This window comes from Gymnoscopelus braueri, assembly GCF_963280865.1.
Source record: "Gymnoscopelus braueri genome assembly, chromosome: 5".
NCBI classification, from domain to species: domain Eukaryota; kingdom Metazoa; phylum Chordata; class Actinopteri; order Myctophiformes; family Myctophidae; genus Gymnoscopelus; species Gymnoscopelus braueri.
In genome coordinates this window covers 39,090,432-39,105,578 of record NC_137606.1, presented here as the reverse complement: position 1 = coordinate 39,105,578, position 15,147 = coordinate 39,090,432, and the positions used below count along the sequence as shown (strand labels likewise).

The window sequence follows — 15,147 nt, the reverse complement described above, 5'->3', positions numbered from 1 at the left end:
AGGCGGTAGACTGTTAAAAAAAAACAGGAAATACTGCAACATGATTCTTTCTTTTTCTTTTTACACTTAATTTGTGTATATAAAATATCTTTCCCTATAGAATCTCCTAATTACATCAACATTGTTTTTGTGAAGCAGTTAGTTTTTGCTTTTTTATTACGATTATTAAGTTTGCTTTTGTCATTTCTGGCCAAGGGAAACACAGTGGTCACCGGTGATATAGTCTCCTCAGACGGTCTCCCCAGACAGCAGGCAGTGGTAGCGATGGTAGTGGCTTGCAGACGGCTAGTTCAGGTCATTTAGCAGCTTATTTATAAACGTTCTATACATTTTTATCCATAAATAGGTAATGTAGTAACTATATATAGACTTATTTCTCAAACAGGCACACCAGCTGAGACTTGAGTGACAGGCACTGGTAACCTTGGACACACCCAATTATTGACAAGAAGCTTCTTCTACTGTACTTTTAGCTTTGTTTTATTTTTAGCTTCATCTTGGTTTGTGCAAGGCTTAAGGCACTTCCTTATCCTGTCAGCTAAAATAATTTATTTATCTATACGTATATTATGTATGAATTATCACTGTTATCCGAACCTTGTATGATAATAAAATAAATAGAAAAAACTGTTAAAACTTTAAATGTGTCCTTAAAACAAAATGTATAATATGACATTAATGACATGAGTACAACTATGTATTTCTGTTTCATCACACACATAGTTACTGTTTAGTTTTGTGAGGCAGAACACTGAGCTGTAGATTTGTCAAAATAAATTTAAGACAATAAAGCTGTCTCACAGATCGGGGAAATTTCACTGGTGCATGGAATCTTTTCCCATTTTCCATTCCAGTACTTTGCACAGTCTGCATCTCCATGTATATTGCCCCAGTAACTGCAAAATAAATAGAGAAAAAAACATAATACAACCACATCCACAGACATGTAGTGACCTTGATAGAATTACAAGAGAAAATGTCTCACTCTGTTGTCAGTGGTGTTCCATCCACCCATGTCCATTTTTCACTAGTCTTGTTCAGACCAATCCATGATGGTCCAACACCAAATCCTTTGATGAACTCCTGATAATTTGTAAATTATTGAACCATAATGAATACTCTCTCATATAATGAATTCAAACTTTGACTCATTTATAATCACTGAACTACATACATCACAAATCACATGCATGTAAATGGTGATGGACGCATGCACTCACAAAAACACTTGGACATACTGACCCTCATTTATCAACGCGGTGCAGACCAAATAATGGGCGTACGGCGAGATCACAGCACCTTTCGGCATTTATCAATATCTTGACGTTGGATTCATCCTACCGTAAGCTGAGATCTCACGTCTGGTCGATAGCAGTTGTTGACGTTGGCTGCACCCGTTTATTCCATCCTAGACCTGCGGAGCAGCATTGTCTGACTGTCTGACAGGCATCTGGACAGATCTACAAGCTCACAAGCCAGCGTCGCATCGCAACGCGTTGTGAGCTTGTAGATCTGCTATTTTCAAAATATACAAGCGCTTCTGCGAGAGCACTCTCGGGAGTTTAGACCGTTATATTTTCATGGCCACCGGGAGATCAGACATTTAACCCATGGTCCAACACACACCAGCCTTCATCCATTAATGTTCTCTCCAGGCTATCTCTCATTAATGCGGAGCGGGACGGGACTCGCCCGTCCGACGGTCCGAGTCTCACTGGGAAATGGGTATAGCCTACATGACGGCTTTATTTTAGTGTAACTCGAACGCGCACTGCTCGGTATGGGTTAAATAAATTAATATACAAACGTATTCCATTCATGGCGATGTGATTGGTATCATAATATGTCATTCATGTAGGTTACAAGCCTAAGATTGTACCGCTACGGTGCGGATTACATGAAAAACACAGTTGGGCGGGCGTGTGTGTGTGTGTGAGAGAGAGAGAGGGGCGTGTGCGTGTGCGTGTGTGGCGAGGCGAGCGGGGGAAACTCTTTCTTATTGGCTTTTCATGATGTCTTTGGTCGTATTCTGGTTCTTCATGTCGTAAAATCGGGGCGTTTTGAGAATATTTAAGGGCGTGTTATTTAAATGACGCTCGGTTTCAGCCGTGACATTTATCAAGGCTGGGACCAAATGTTCGCTCGGATCGGCTGTGTAGACGTTGGTGTACGGCCGAATATATGGAAAAATATACGCCGGTTTATACGCTCCGTTGATAAATGAGGGCCACTGTACGCATGCGCGCACACACACACACACACACACACACACACACACACACACACACACACACACACACACACACACACACACACACACACACACACACACACACACAAACCTGTTCTTTTACACTGTTGATGACCACAAGATCTGCTCCTATGCTCTGACATTGTTGTCTGCTATTCTCCCAAGTTTTCCCTTCATGAGATGATCTATAGTAAAAGTTATCTCCAAACTTCCGCAATCCGGGATACTTGTCTTAATAAAAAAACAGGGGGTTATTGATGGGTTTTCAATTGATGAACAATTCTGACAACCGTAATAATAATAATAATAATAATAATAATAAAAAGGTGCTAGGTAAACAGAAACAATGAGTAATATAAGCAACATTATGTGGCTTTAGGTTTACAAAATATGTGTGTGATTGAGTAGCAAAATCCCCAAATAAACCAGATAATAAAGAGCCCTTATGACCTTTTTCTTTACCAAGGACTTTTTTTGTTACTAAGGACTTAGACATTTCCCTGTCAACATATTATATTTAGTTTACCATTACATCCCTGATAATAATAATGTTGTAATGAAGAATTTAATTATGTAATCAAAAAGGTCTGTCGCACCTGCAATATGGTTTAATAAATGATACATTTTTTTATAACGGTTTTGTAGCTGGTTTCTATCCAGGTTCAGGTTGTTATCTGCAAATGATAAAAAAAAAGATGATGAGGATGTGCTTTGTTGTACAGTTCATGATCAAACATCTGCATGGAAAAGAAACTTTGAGTATAAGCAAACTCAATGAACCTGATTAGGTGTGTTTGTATTTCAATAAAAACACACCCAGTGTGAAGTGGGCGGTGTGGTCATCACAGTGGTCATCACAGTGATGGAAGCTCACTTCAAAACAATTCTTTTTTTTAAAAGTGCATAGTCCTATTTATAGGTTATTAATGTCATCATGTGTCTCGCTAGCCAATCACAGTGCTGAATAGAGTCAGCCAATAGAGTCAGCCAATCACAGTACAGCTAGGGGTGTACTAATGAGCCAATCACAGTACAGCAAATGTGTACTAAAGAGGTGTCCCAACCCCACTTATAGGGGCGGCTACACCGCCCAAAAAGTCAAGTATAGTGTGCTTAAAGCGCTTCAGTAGCTTTTGGAGATGCCACAGTTAAAGATATACTAGGTAACCTTTTCCAAAAAAATAATCTTTTGTGAGTGACAAATGTTTCACAACGCCCACTGCATGAATTTCACCCCCGAAAGCATTTTATAAATATATTTTCTATTGAAAGTGGACAGGGAAATGTTTCCCGCGAAAATGACGTCATCTGGCTGGAAACGGGAACGGAATGCACCGGTTTCCTGTTTGGCCAGGAACTACTGCGCCGGTTTCCTGTTTGGCCAGGATCTACCGCGCGAATAACAAAAAGGAATCTCACGCTGTTTTTAAGACATTATAGGATTTGAAGATGGAAAAACAACAGCAAAAGAAAACACAGCTCACGGTAACTAAAGCTCCACTGGCTAAGAGAAACGATCCGCAGATAGTATAAAACAATTAAAAAACGCTTTTTGAAACGCTTCCGTCTTCCGGTGAAAACAAATGGAGTTCTGGGTAATGCAGGACAACGCTATATCATGCGGTGACGGTAGTGACCAGCAGAGGATGCTAAAAATTGTTATTTGTGGACTGTTATTTGTGTGCATTGTATTACTTTAAAGTCTTCCGGTCGCTGCGTCATGGAGTAAGACGCAGTTTCACCACGCTCCCACATAGCTTCATACAATTGAACGTATATAGCCCTTGCTACCCTTACAAGCTCTCCTAAAACAGATGTACAAACGGTAAAGGCTACCCCACCAGATATGACGGCAAAGAACACCAGAACCGTTGCCCTGAGAAAGGACGACGTCAAAAAGGACGGCTCTCAGCCAGGTTGTGTTGACACGGACGCCATTGCTGAAATGCTTGAGAGGCACAAAGATGCATTAGCCTCGGAATTCAAGCTGGGATTCTCCTCCCTTGAGAAGAAACTTGACAGAATCAACACTAAGGTAGAGGGCCACGAACTAAGACTCCTGTCCCTAGAGACTAATGTCTCCTCCAACAGCGATCGCATCGTGGAGCTGGTGGAGACTTGTGCGACGCTGACCCGTGACAATGCTAAGCTAAAGGCCAGGGCTATCGACATGGAGGGGCGCAGTCGGCGCTGCAACGCACGCATCATAGGCTTACCAGAGTCAGTGGAGGGGCCCCGACCCATAGAGTTCTTCCCGCAGTTCCTGGTGGACCTCCTGGGGGACCAGGTGCTATCCTCCCCGCCCGAGTTGGAACGCTCACATCGCGTCGCCGGGTCAGCTGATAAGCCTCAGAACAGGGACAGACCAAGAGCGGTGCTCGTGTGTTTCCTTAGATTCCAGATACGAGACCTAGTGGTCCGAGAAGGTCGCAAGAGGAGGGGGACACTCGAATACCAAGGCTCCCCCATACAAATATATGAAGATTATCCCGCCGAGGTACTGGAGCAGCGCCGACAATACCGTGATGTTATGACCGAGCTCTACAACCTCGGTCTCAGACCGACTCTCCGCTTTCCCTCCAGGCTATTCGCCGCCTCCCAGGCTGACGGTCCCCAGGGCCGCTCACGCTAGAGGAGGCTCGCCAGCTCGTGATAACGACACGCAACGGCGGTGCCGTCCACGGGCACTGAGTGAGTAGGTTCACAATGCTACCATGTAGCCTCCTAAAAGTAAAAGACACTTCACAACAACGCAGTTACTCTCAGGAACATTAACGTTTGGGGTTCTGGTTTACACTATATATGTGGCCCACAGGACGATTGGGACCTTGAGCTCTGCAGTCTGCTACTTTGCGTTTGTTTGCTAGTATTATATTTAATGATTTGTTTGTGTTTGATGCTCCACTATGAAGTGGTGAGTCAACATGCTCTCAACATATGAATGATTGCTATTCCTTCTTTGTTACCTTTCTTTTTGTACTAATTAAATCATATAAAGTGGACACTCAATGTTTGTGTGGCAGTTATATAGTTTTGATATCTCATCCTGTTTTTTTTCTTTTTTTAATTCTATTTTATTCGTGGCTAAATCCCATTCAGGCTGGGCTAGGCTTCTCTAAACTATTTATTTTTTGGCAAACAGCGCCTCCCCCAGGCCTTTATATTTCATTGCAGTCTCCTCATGAGACAGATTTTTCTCTCTTTCTCCTTTTCCTCCATTATAGGTCCCAGGGAGGTCGCAATTCTTTTTTCTTTCTCTCTTTCTTTCTCTTCATTTTATTTTAGTATTAATTAAATCACACACACCTAATGACCGTGTGGCAGTCATATAGTTTTGATATTCCATCTTGTTTTTTCTATTTTTGACTGTTTTTGTTTCCTAATCCCATTCAGGATGGGCCAGGGTGCTCCAAACTATTTATTTTTTGGCAAACAGCGCCTCCCCCAGGTCATATTCCTGCAGGAAACCCACCTTACTGAAGCTGCCCATATGAGACTCAGAGCCAGATGGATAGGTCAATCTTTTCACTCAGCATTTTCCACCAAAGCATGTGGGGTAGCTATCTTAATTAGGAAGAATGTCCCATTTAAACATATAGATACCATCACAGATGCACAGGGCAGGTACATTATAGTCACAGGTGAACTATACTCTACACATGTTACCCTTTTAAATATCTATGGCCCCAATTTTGATAATCCCAGTTTTTTCAGCAAAATATTCCGAGGATGTGGACTCATATAGACCTCTGTCCTTACTAAATCTAGATAACAGATTATTAGCCAAGATACTTGCCCTGAGACTTAATAAAGTAATAAGTAAGATCATACATCCAGATCAGACAGGATTCATCCCAAACAGAGACGCTTTTTTCAATTTGAGACGCCTGTTCAATATCATGTACTCTAAGCACTGCCCGGATGACGACCTGGTCATAATGTCCCTGGATGCCCGCAAGGCCTTCCACCAATTGGAATTTAACTACCTATTCGCGGTTTTAAATAAATGTAACTTAGGGGAAACATTTATTAATCATGTGAAATTATTGTACAAATGTCCCAAAGCGCGCATTTCCACCAATCAAAACATATCCCCGGAATTTGCCCTGCACAGGGGTTCCAAACAGGGCTGCGTTTTATCGCCACTTCTCTTCGTGCTCGCCATCGAGCCCCTAGCACAGATGATAAGAGCTGACCCCCAGTTCCATGGTTATGACACAGTTACCACAAAAAATAGAATCTCTTTATACGCGGACGATGTACTTTTGTACATAAAAAAAACACACTCCACTATCCCACATGTCCTCAAATTGATTCATGTGTTCGGTAGCTTTTTGGGATACCGCATTAACTGGTCCAAGAGCGAAGTTATGCCCATCAGAATAGCAGACCAAGCCTTTCTGGGCTCTCTACCCTTTAAGATAGCAGACAAAATCACATACCTGGGTATACAGGTCACAAAGTGTTACAAGGACCTATACAAAGCCAATTTCCCCCCCTTTTTTGACAAATTACAGGCATCCATGAGGTTTTGGCAAACCCTTCCTCTTTTTCCCTTATAGGCAGAGTAAATATAATTAAAATGATCAGTCTCCCTCAATTACTTTACCTCTTTCAAAATTTACCGGTTTATCTAACAAAGAAATTCTTTAAACAATTAGATTCTATTATTATGCCCTTCCTATGGTCACACAAGAGTCACAGAATAAAAAAAATCCACCTATGTAAGCCCAAATTGGAGGGTGGTCTTGCACTCCCAGACTTTAATCGTTATTACTATGCAGCAAATGTTAGAGCTATGATGTTCTACTTTCACCCTCCCCAGCATCTCCCTTCCTGGGTAATGCTGGAAAGAGATGACTGCTATCCATACAAACCCGAGACCATTCTCCTGGCACCATCCAGAGTGCACAGTCGTAGATATAACGGTAATGTTCTAATAAGAGCCTCAGATGACATTTGGAGACAGATAGCAAAACGAGCAGATTTGAGTACATTGCGAGTATTGCTACCAATTGTAGGTAATCCGTTATTCCCCCCATCCAACATGGACTCTGCCTTTAAGTTATGGGAGAGGGAGGGTATCTCCACCCTATTAGATCTGTACAACGAGGGTGTCTTCTCCTCATTTCAGCAGTTAGTGGACAAATTTGGGCTACCTACTACTCACTTTTTTCGTTATTTACAGATAAGGGACTATGTCTCCAGAAATGTACCCCTATACAGGTCACTGACTCAGTCTAATATCAGGGACGTCATCAAGCGCTCTCCCTTCTCCCCAAACCTTATTTCTGAGCTTTATACAAACCTAAGAGAGTGCAAGGTGGATACCTCAGGTATACGAGGAAGGTGGGAAAGGGAACTGGGAATGCAGTTAGCTGAAGAGCAATGGAATAGTTCTCTCGTACAGATTCACAGATGCTCTATTAATGCTAGACACTGTCTCATGCAGTTTAAAATTGTTCACAGGTTGCACTACTCAAATGCCAAACTTCATAGAATATTCCCGTCCGTGTCACCACTATGTGAGAAATGTGAGTCCGGGGAGGCCACTCTGGCACACAGTTATATGCTATGTCCTATAATTCTAACATACTGGACTAAGGTCTTTAATACCATCTCCACAATACTTTCACGGCAAATTACCCCAGATTCCCAAACTATAAGTTTCAACAATTCTTTGACCCTGAGGGGCCTCCCCCCGGCCCACAGATGTTTTTTAAACTTCTGTCTCATGTCCGCCAAAAAATGTATTCTATTACGTTGGAAGGGTAAGGAAGGTCCTAGTGTCAAAATGTGGCTTGCTGACCTTGTCAACACTCTCGAGGTAGAGAGGATCCGGTACTTGCGATTGGATCAGACAGATAGGTTTGACCTTATATGGCAACCTTTGGTTCAACACCTGGGGGAAAACGCCAATGCCAACAACTAACACGGAGCGTTCGAAGTCGTTCCCCCCCCGCCCCCGCCGCCCCCACCCTAGGATCCCGGGTTTTTGTTTCTATTTTTGTTTTATTTTTTTATCTGTAGATCGGCTGCTTTCACTGGTTCACTTTTATCTTCAACAGACAACCTCAGCCTGGACAAAGCTATAGCACTATAGGTAATGTTGCAGCCCGTCAATCCGAAGGTTGAGGGTTAGATTCCTGTTAATGGCAATAGGTTGACACGTCCAATCAATCCATTCTGCTTCCATCCTTCTCTCTCTTCAATCTATTGTTTCCATGTCTCTCTCTCTTCAATCTATTCCGTTTCCATGTCTCTCTCTCCGCCCTTAGATTGTTCACAATTTTGAGCAGTTTGAAAAACACTTAAACCCAGGATTTTTCAGTTATTTGCGTGAAATGGTATCATCTGTCTGACCTCCGTTTTCACTGGATTAGGTCTGTTGGTCCAATGGCTTCCCGCTTAAGTGAATGTTTCATAACATCAAGGTTGCCGGTTCAAGCCTCACTTGGTGGAGACTTCATTTAAAGTGCATTGCAAACAACAAGACTGTATTAATGAATACATATGCAATTGATAAAGATAACATTAAATGCTTATCTGAGAAGGTATGTTTTTGCAATGTATGACATACTTCATTCTGAAAATAGCCGATCTACAATCTCAAAACTTTTCAGATAGCAACGTGTTTCTGAGCTTATAGATCGGCTGCTTACTGGTTCAGTTTTATCTTCAACAGACAACCTCAGCCTGGTCAAAGCTATAGCACTATAGGTAGTGTTGCAGCCTGTCAATCCGAAGGTTGAGGGTTCGATTCCTGTTAATGGCAATAGGTTGAGATGTCCAATCAATCCATTCTGCTTCCATCTCTCTCTCTCTTCAATCTATTATGTTTCCATGTCTCTCTCTCTCAATTAATGCATGTGCAACTGTTAAAGGTAACATGAAATGCTTCTTGGAGAGAGTATGTTTTTGCAATGTATGACAAACTTCATTGTGAAAATAGCCGATCTACAATCTCACAACTTTTCAGATAGCAACGTTTTGTGAGCTTGTAGATCGGCTACTTTCACTAGTTTTCGTTCCGAGGAGACACAAAAATGCCTTTATTGATAAATGGTTTGTGAACCAGTGATCTAGAGTAGTTCGGGACACAGAGGCTTGGTTCATAATGGACGGAAATACTTATAAATATCAACAGACACTACCAGTAATTGTGTCAATTAATACATAATGCAATTGATAAAGATGAAATGCTTATTTGAGAGGGTATGAAGTATGTATGACATACTTCATTCTGAAAATAGCCGATCTACAATCTCAAAACCTTTCAGATAGCAACGTTCTTTCTGAGCTTGTAGATCGGCTGCTTTCACTGGTTCACTTTTATCTTCAACAGACAACCTCAGCCTGGACAAAGCAATAGAGCACCGAAGTCCTGACGTCACTCGTTCATCCCCAGGTTTGCGGAAGTAATTTCTCTATGGAGAATAACATTGGGTCATCTTAGAATCGTCTCATATAAGAATTGTGGTCCAAAAATAAACACTGCGTGTCGGCGTTATTGTCAGGGAGGAGGTTCTGTATCGTTTATGATAGTCAGTCACTTATATTTGATACAGTCTGTTTCTGGCGAAAATGTAACTAATTCGGCGGAAGTAACATTAGCGTTTTCTCACCGTCAGTTGATGCTTCATATCCATAAGAGTCAACCCGCCGGGGTCATGTGTTTATTTTTGGAACACAGTTCTTATTTGACGCGATATTCAATACGTCTATGGGATTCAGAACGGGGGTGGAAAACTGCAAACCAGGTAGACAAACAAAGGATGTGTAAATGACGTCAGACTTCGGCGGTCTATAGCACTATAGGTAGTGTTGCAGCCTGTCAATTCGAAGGTTGATGGTTCGATTCCTGTTAATGGCAATAGGTTGAGATGTCCAATCAATCCATTCTGCTTCTCTCTCTTCAATCTATTATGTTTCCGTGTCTCTCTCTCTTCAATCTATTCCGTTTCCATGTCTCTCTCTCTATCTCTCTTCAATCTATTCCGTTTCCATGGCTCTCTCGCTCTCTCTCTCTCTCTCTTCAATATATTCCGTTTCCATGTCTCTCTCTCTCTCTCTCTCTCTCTCTCTCTCTCTCTCTCTCTCTCTCTCTCTCTCTGTCTCTCTCTCTCTCTCTCTCTCTCATTCACCAGGTCAGGTCTGTTGTTCCAATGGTTTCTCGCTTAAGTGTGTGCCTTACAATCTCAAGGTTGCCAGTTCAAGCCTCACTTGATGCAGACTTCATTTAAGTTGCATTGCACACAACATGATTGTTGCGAACGCGGAAGGAGGCCTCCGACCAAGTGGAGCTTACTATATCACCGTGCTTGGGTTGTGTGTGTGTGTGTGTCTGTCCCTTATTTATGGTCTTTCCTTGTGTGTTCACGCTCTCATTGGCTCGCGCCCCCATGTGACTCGAAACTCCGTGCTGAAATGCCAGCAGCTGCACTGCCTGTATACAGCGTGTGTTCACGCTCTCATTGGCTCGCGCCCCCATGTGACTCGAAACTCCGTGCTGAAATGCCAGCAGCTACACTGCCTGTATACAGCCGGCAGAGTGCGGCAGAGTGCACTACTACAGTGTGGTTGAAATATAGCAGCCTCAGTCAATCTGCGTTCGCTTCCAGCGTTCGCGCGTCTTACTTGTGTCAATTAATGCAAGTGCAATTGTTAAAGGTAACCTGAAATGCTTATTTGAGAGTATGTCTTTTCAATGTATGACATACTTCATTCTGAAAATAGCCGATCTACAATCTCAAAACTTTTCAGATAGCAACGTGTTTCTGAGCTTGTAGATCGGCTGCTTTCACTGGTTCAATTTTATCTTCAACAGACAACCTCAGCCTAGACAAAGCTATAGCACTATAGGTAGTGTTGCAGCCTGTCAATCCGAAGGTTGAGGGATCGATTCCTGTTAATGGCAATAGGTTGAGACGTCCAATCAATCCATTCTGCTTCCATCTTTCTCTCTCTTCAATCTATTATGTTTCCATGTCTCTCTCTCTTCAATCTATTCCTTTTCCATGTCTCTCTCTCCGCCCTTAGATTGTCCGCAATTTTGAGCTGTTTGAAAAACACTTAAACCCAGGATTTTTGAGTTATTTGCGTGAAATGGTATCATCTGTTTGACCTCCGTTTTCACTGGATCAGGTCTGTTGGTCCAATGGCTTCCCGCTTAAGTGAATGTTTCACAACAGCAAGGTTGCCGGTTGAAGCCTCCCTTGGTGGAGACTTCATTTAAAGTACATTGCAAACAACAAGACTGTATTAATGAATACATATGCAATTGATAAAGATAACATGAAATGCTTATCTGAGAAGGTATGTTTTTGCAATGTATGACATACTTCATTCTGAAAATAGCCGATCTACAATCTCAAAACCTTTCAGATAGCAACGTGTTTCTGAGCTTGTAGATCGACTGCTTTCACTGGTTCACTTTTATCTTCAACAGACAACCTTAGCCTGGACAAAGCTATAGCACTATAGGTAGTGTTGCAGCCTGTCAATCCGAAGGTTGAGGGTTCGATTCCTGTTAATGGCAATAGGTTGAGATGTCCAATCAATCCATTCTGCTTCCATCTCTCTCTCTCTCTTCAATCTATTATGTTTCCATGTCTCTCTCTCTCTTCAATCTATTCTGTTTCCATGTCTCTCTCTCTCTCTCTCTCTTCAATCTATTCCGTTTCCATGTCTCCCTCTTCAATCTATTCCGTTTCCATGTCTCTCTCTCTCTCTCTCTCTCTCTCTCTCTCTCTCTCTTTTGAGGGGCGGCCATAGCTGAGTGGTTAGTGGGCCAGCCTAGGGAGCCAGAGGCCCTAGTTGACCAAGGTACGATTCCAGGCCAGGCCAGCAAATGAAATTTTTCCCTGAGCAAGACTCTTAACCCCTAATTGCTCACAGGCCCTCATTGGAAACAAGACCGCAAGGACTTTCATGAACAGACCTGTTAAAGGAATTATCCTTATCTCTTCAATCTATTCCGTTTCCATGTCTCTCTCTCTCTCTCTCCGATCTACAATCTCACAACTTTTCAGATAGCAACGTATTTCTGAGCTTGTAGGTCGGCTGCTTTCACTGGTTCACTTTTATCTTCAACAGACAACCTCAATCTGTACAAAGCTATAGCACTATAGGTAGTGTTGCAGCCTGTCAATCCGAAGGTTGAGGGTTCGATTCCTGTTAATGGCAATAGGTTGAGATGTCCATTCAATCCGTTCTGCTTCCATCTATCTCTCTCTTCAGTCTATTATGTTTCCATGTCTCTCTCTCTCTCTTCAATCTATTCCGTTTCCATGTCTCTCTCGCTCTCTCTCTCTTCAATCTATTCCGTTTCCATGTCTCTCTCTCTCTTCAATCTATTCAGTTTCTCTCTCTCTCTCTTTCTCTTCAATCTATTCCTTTTCTCTCTCTCTCTCTCTCTCTATCTCTCTCTCTCTCTCTCTCTTCAATCTATTCCGATTCTCTCTCTCTCTCTCTCTCTCTCTCTCTCTCTCTCTCTCTCTCTCTCTCTCTCTCTCTCTCTCTCTCTTTCTCTTCAATCTATTCCGTTTCTCTCTCTCTCTCTCTTTCTCTTCAATCTATTCCGTTTCTCTCTCTCTCTTTCTCTTCAATCTATTCCGTTTGTCTCTCTCTCTCTTTCTCTTCAATCTATTCCGTTTATCTCTCTCTCTCTTCAATCTATTCCGTCTCTCTCTCTCTTCAATCTATTCTGTCTCTCTCTCTATCTATCTCTCTCTCTCTCTCTCTCTCTCTCTCTCTCTCTCTCTCTCTCTCTCTCTCTCTCTCTCTCTCTCTCTCTCTCTCTCTCTCTCTTCTCATAATTATGTTCTTTTAGAAAGTGAGCAACAGCAACAGTCCACCTGGCCTATTCCCATGGATTGGATCTACCCACCTCACCTGCTGTCATTCCCTCTCAATCCATAATCACACCTGCCCTCACTCACTCCTCATTAGTCTCTCTGTCTCTCTCTCTCTCTCTCTCTCTCTCTCTCTCTCTCTCTCTCTCTCTCTCTCTCTATTCCCTGGCCCCGCTTATCGCTGCTTGCAGCTATATTTTTCTTGTTGTTTTTCTTGATTTTCATTTATTAAGTTTATTTTATTTTATGTATGTCTCCTGTCCTGTTTCGTGTTTGGTGCCGTATCTGCTCCTATTTCCAGCACTATGGTGGGAGTGCATATTGTGGTTCTGAATATAGATAATTTTGCCAGTATGTTGGGTTCTCTAACTGAATTGTGTAATGTGCAGCAATGTGTACCCCCATGCTCCCACCCACAGTCAATTTTTTTTCACCATGTGTCGTGTCATTTATGTATAGAAAAAGAAAAAACCCCAAGGTGTATTACAAGAATTGCTACATTCTGTGTTCCCACAATGTAAACCTGTAAAGTGTATCACCTTAATAAAAAACAAATATAAAAATAAAAAAAAGTATTACTTTAAAGTCAGGCAACAAAATCCCTGAGTGAGTGATGTGGAAGTTGTAAACGGAATACTCACTGTGCACAGCGAGGCCTATGACCGCACCCAGCAGCATAAGACACAGCAATCCCAGACTCATTATAACAACTGTGTGAGACCTTCTCACTGGTGTAGTTTGCTGCCCTGCAACAAGAAAGCACAGTTATTATGTGTGAAGCGAGAAAGAGAGGAAAATATAATGTATACATGTCAAAAGAATGATACTGAACTGGGCAGTTATATTTTAGTAGGGTACTACGGGTAGTAGCCTACGGGAAGGACAGTGTGTAATGTCAAACTTACGCTGAGTCTGTCCTCCACCAGTCATGACCTGCAGTGGTGCGGGAACGGCACCAAAATCGTCCATGCTCTCGTAGATGTCCACCACTCTCTCCTCCCACACTCCCCTGTCCTCAGTGTCACCTCTCTGTCCTCTTTCTCCATCCCTATGTCTAACCTTCTTTGTCAAGTCTGGCATGGAATAAATATCTGTAGACATCTTACAAGGATAAGATTTGAAAACTAACTAACTAAGTTCAAATAATAACTACGTTAGATGTCTTCTTGACGATCAAAATTCTGCGGAACATTTGACTGTCTGCGGGTGTTGGTTATAAGAACGTGGGCAATAAGGAAATGATGACACGTGGAACTCCATATTTGGGCAAGAGCAAAGGACAGACACACGTAATTTTTTTTCTTCTTTTTCTTTCTACCAAATACTTTGGCTGGTAATGAAACATGTAGCATAGCTTGGCTGGTAAACATGGGAATTGTGTTCCATCTCTTTGTCTGTCAATATGAGTCCTGTTGTCTCTGTTTATCTCTGTCTCCGTGCACTGAGAAAGTTACCTACACAGATAAAATCCTATACAGCAACTGTAACTGGCCAACAAAGTGATTCTGGTTTAGATTTAGAAACTTACAGATAATAGAATGTCAGCTAAAAAATAAATGCATTTTTCGCTGTGTTCCTAATATGGTATAGTAGATGACAACTAGCAATCTTGATTGATGTCAAAAATGACTCATGGTTGGTTTGTGGTTAGCAACACCTCGCATTCATTTTAAAATACATATACCCTACTTCCTTTCTTCCATTACACTGCCTGCAGTAAATGCAGTAGTACTCTTTGTTGTTCAATATATACTTTTTTATTTTGTATCACGCTTGATGGTCGTATTGATGGCATTGTATTGTGGGGTTAGAGTTATGGTATGTACTTCATTTGTAATTTTAGTACAAATGTAATACCCATTGATCTGCACAAGTCATTTTTATTTATTATACCGTATGTTTAATAAGCTCTGCTATTTTGGTGGATTATATTAAGAGCCTGAAAAGTAACAATAGGTCCTCCAAATCTTATAGTATGGGAACAACCGCATTAATAAGAATACATTTGAGTAGTATTGAGGACAGGCAGTACTTTTCCATAGG

General features: G+C 41.9%; 1 protein-coding gene across 1 annotated transcript; it reads right to left on the bottom strand.

Moving 5' to 3' along the window:
- Positions 1-370: 370 nt before the first annotated feature.
- Positions 371-14,205, bottom strand: LOC308085902 (uncharacterized protein; the record flags this gene model as incomplete). The annotated part of the gene is made up of 7 exons (XM_080429218.1): positions 371-423; positions 802-896; positions 986-1,083; positions 2,343-2,482; positions 2,848-2,925; positions 13,746-13,850; positions 14,010-14,205. 7 exons carry the CDS (start codon positions 14,203-14,205, stop codon positions 371-373), a joined length of 765 nt encoding a protein of 254 aa, XP_080285344.1.
- Between the last annotated feature and the right edge of the window lie 942 nt (positions 14,206-15,147).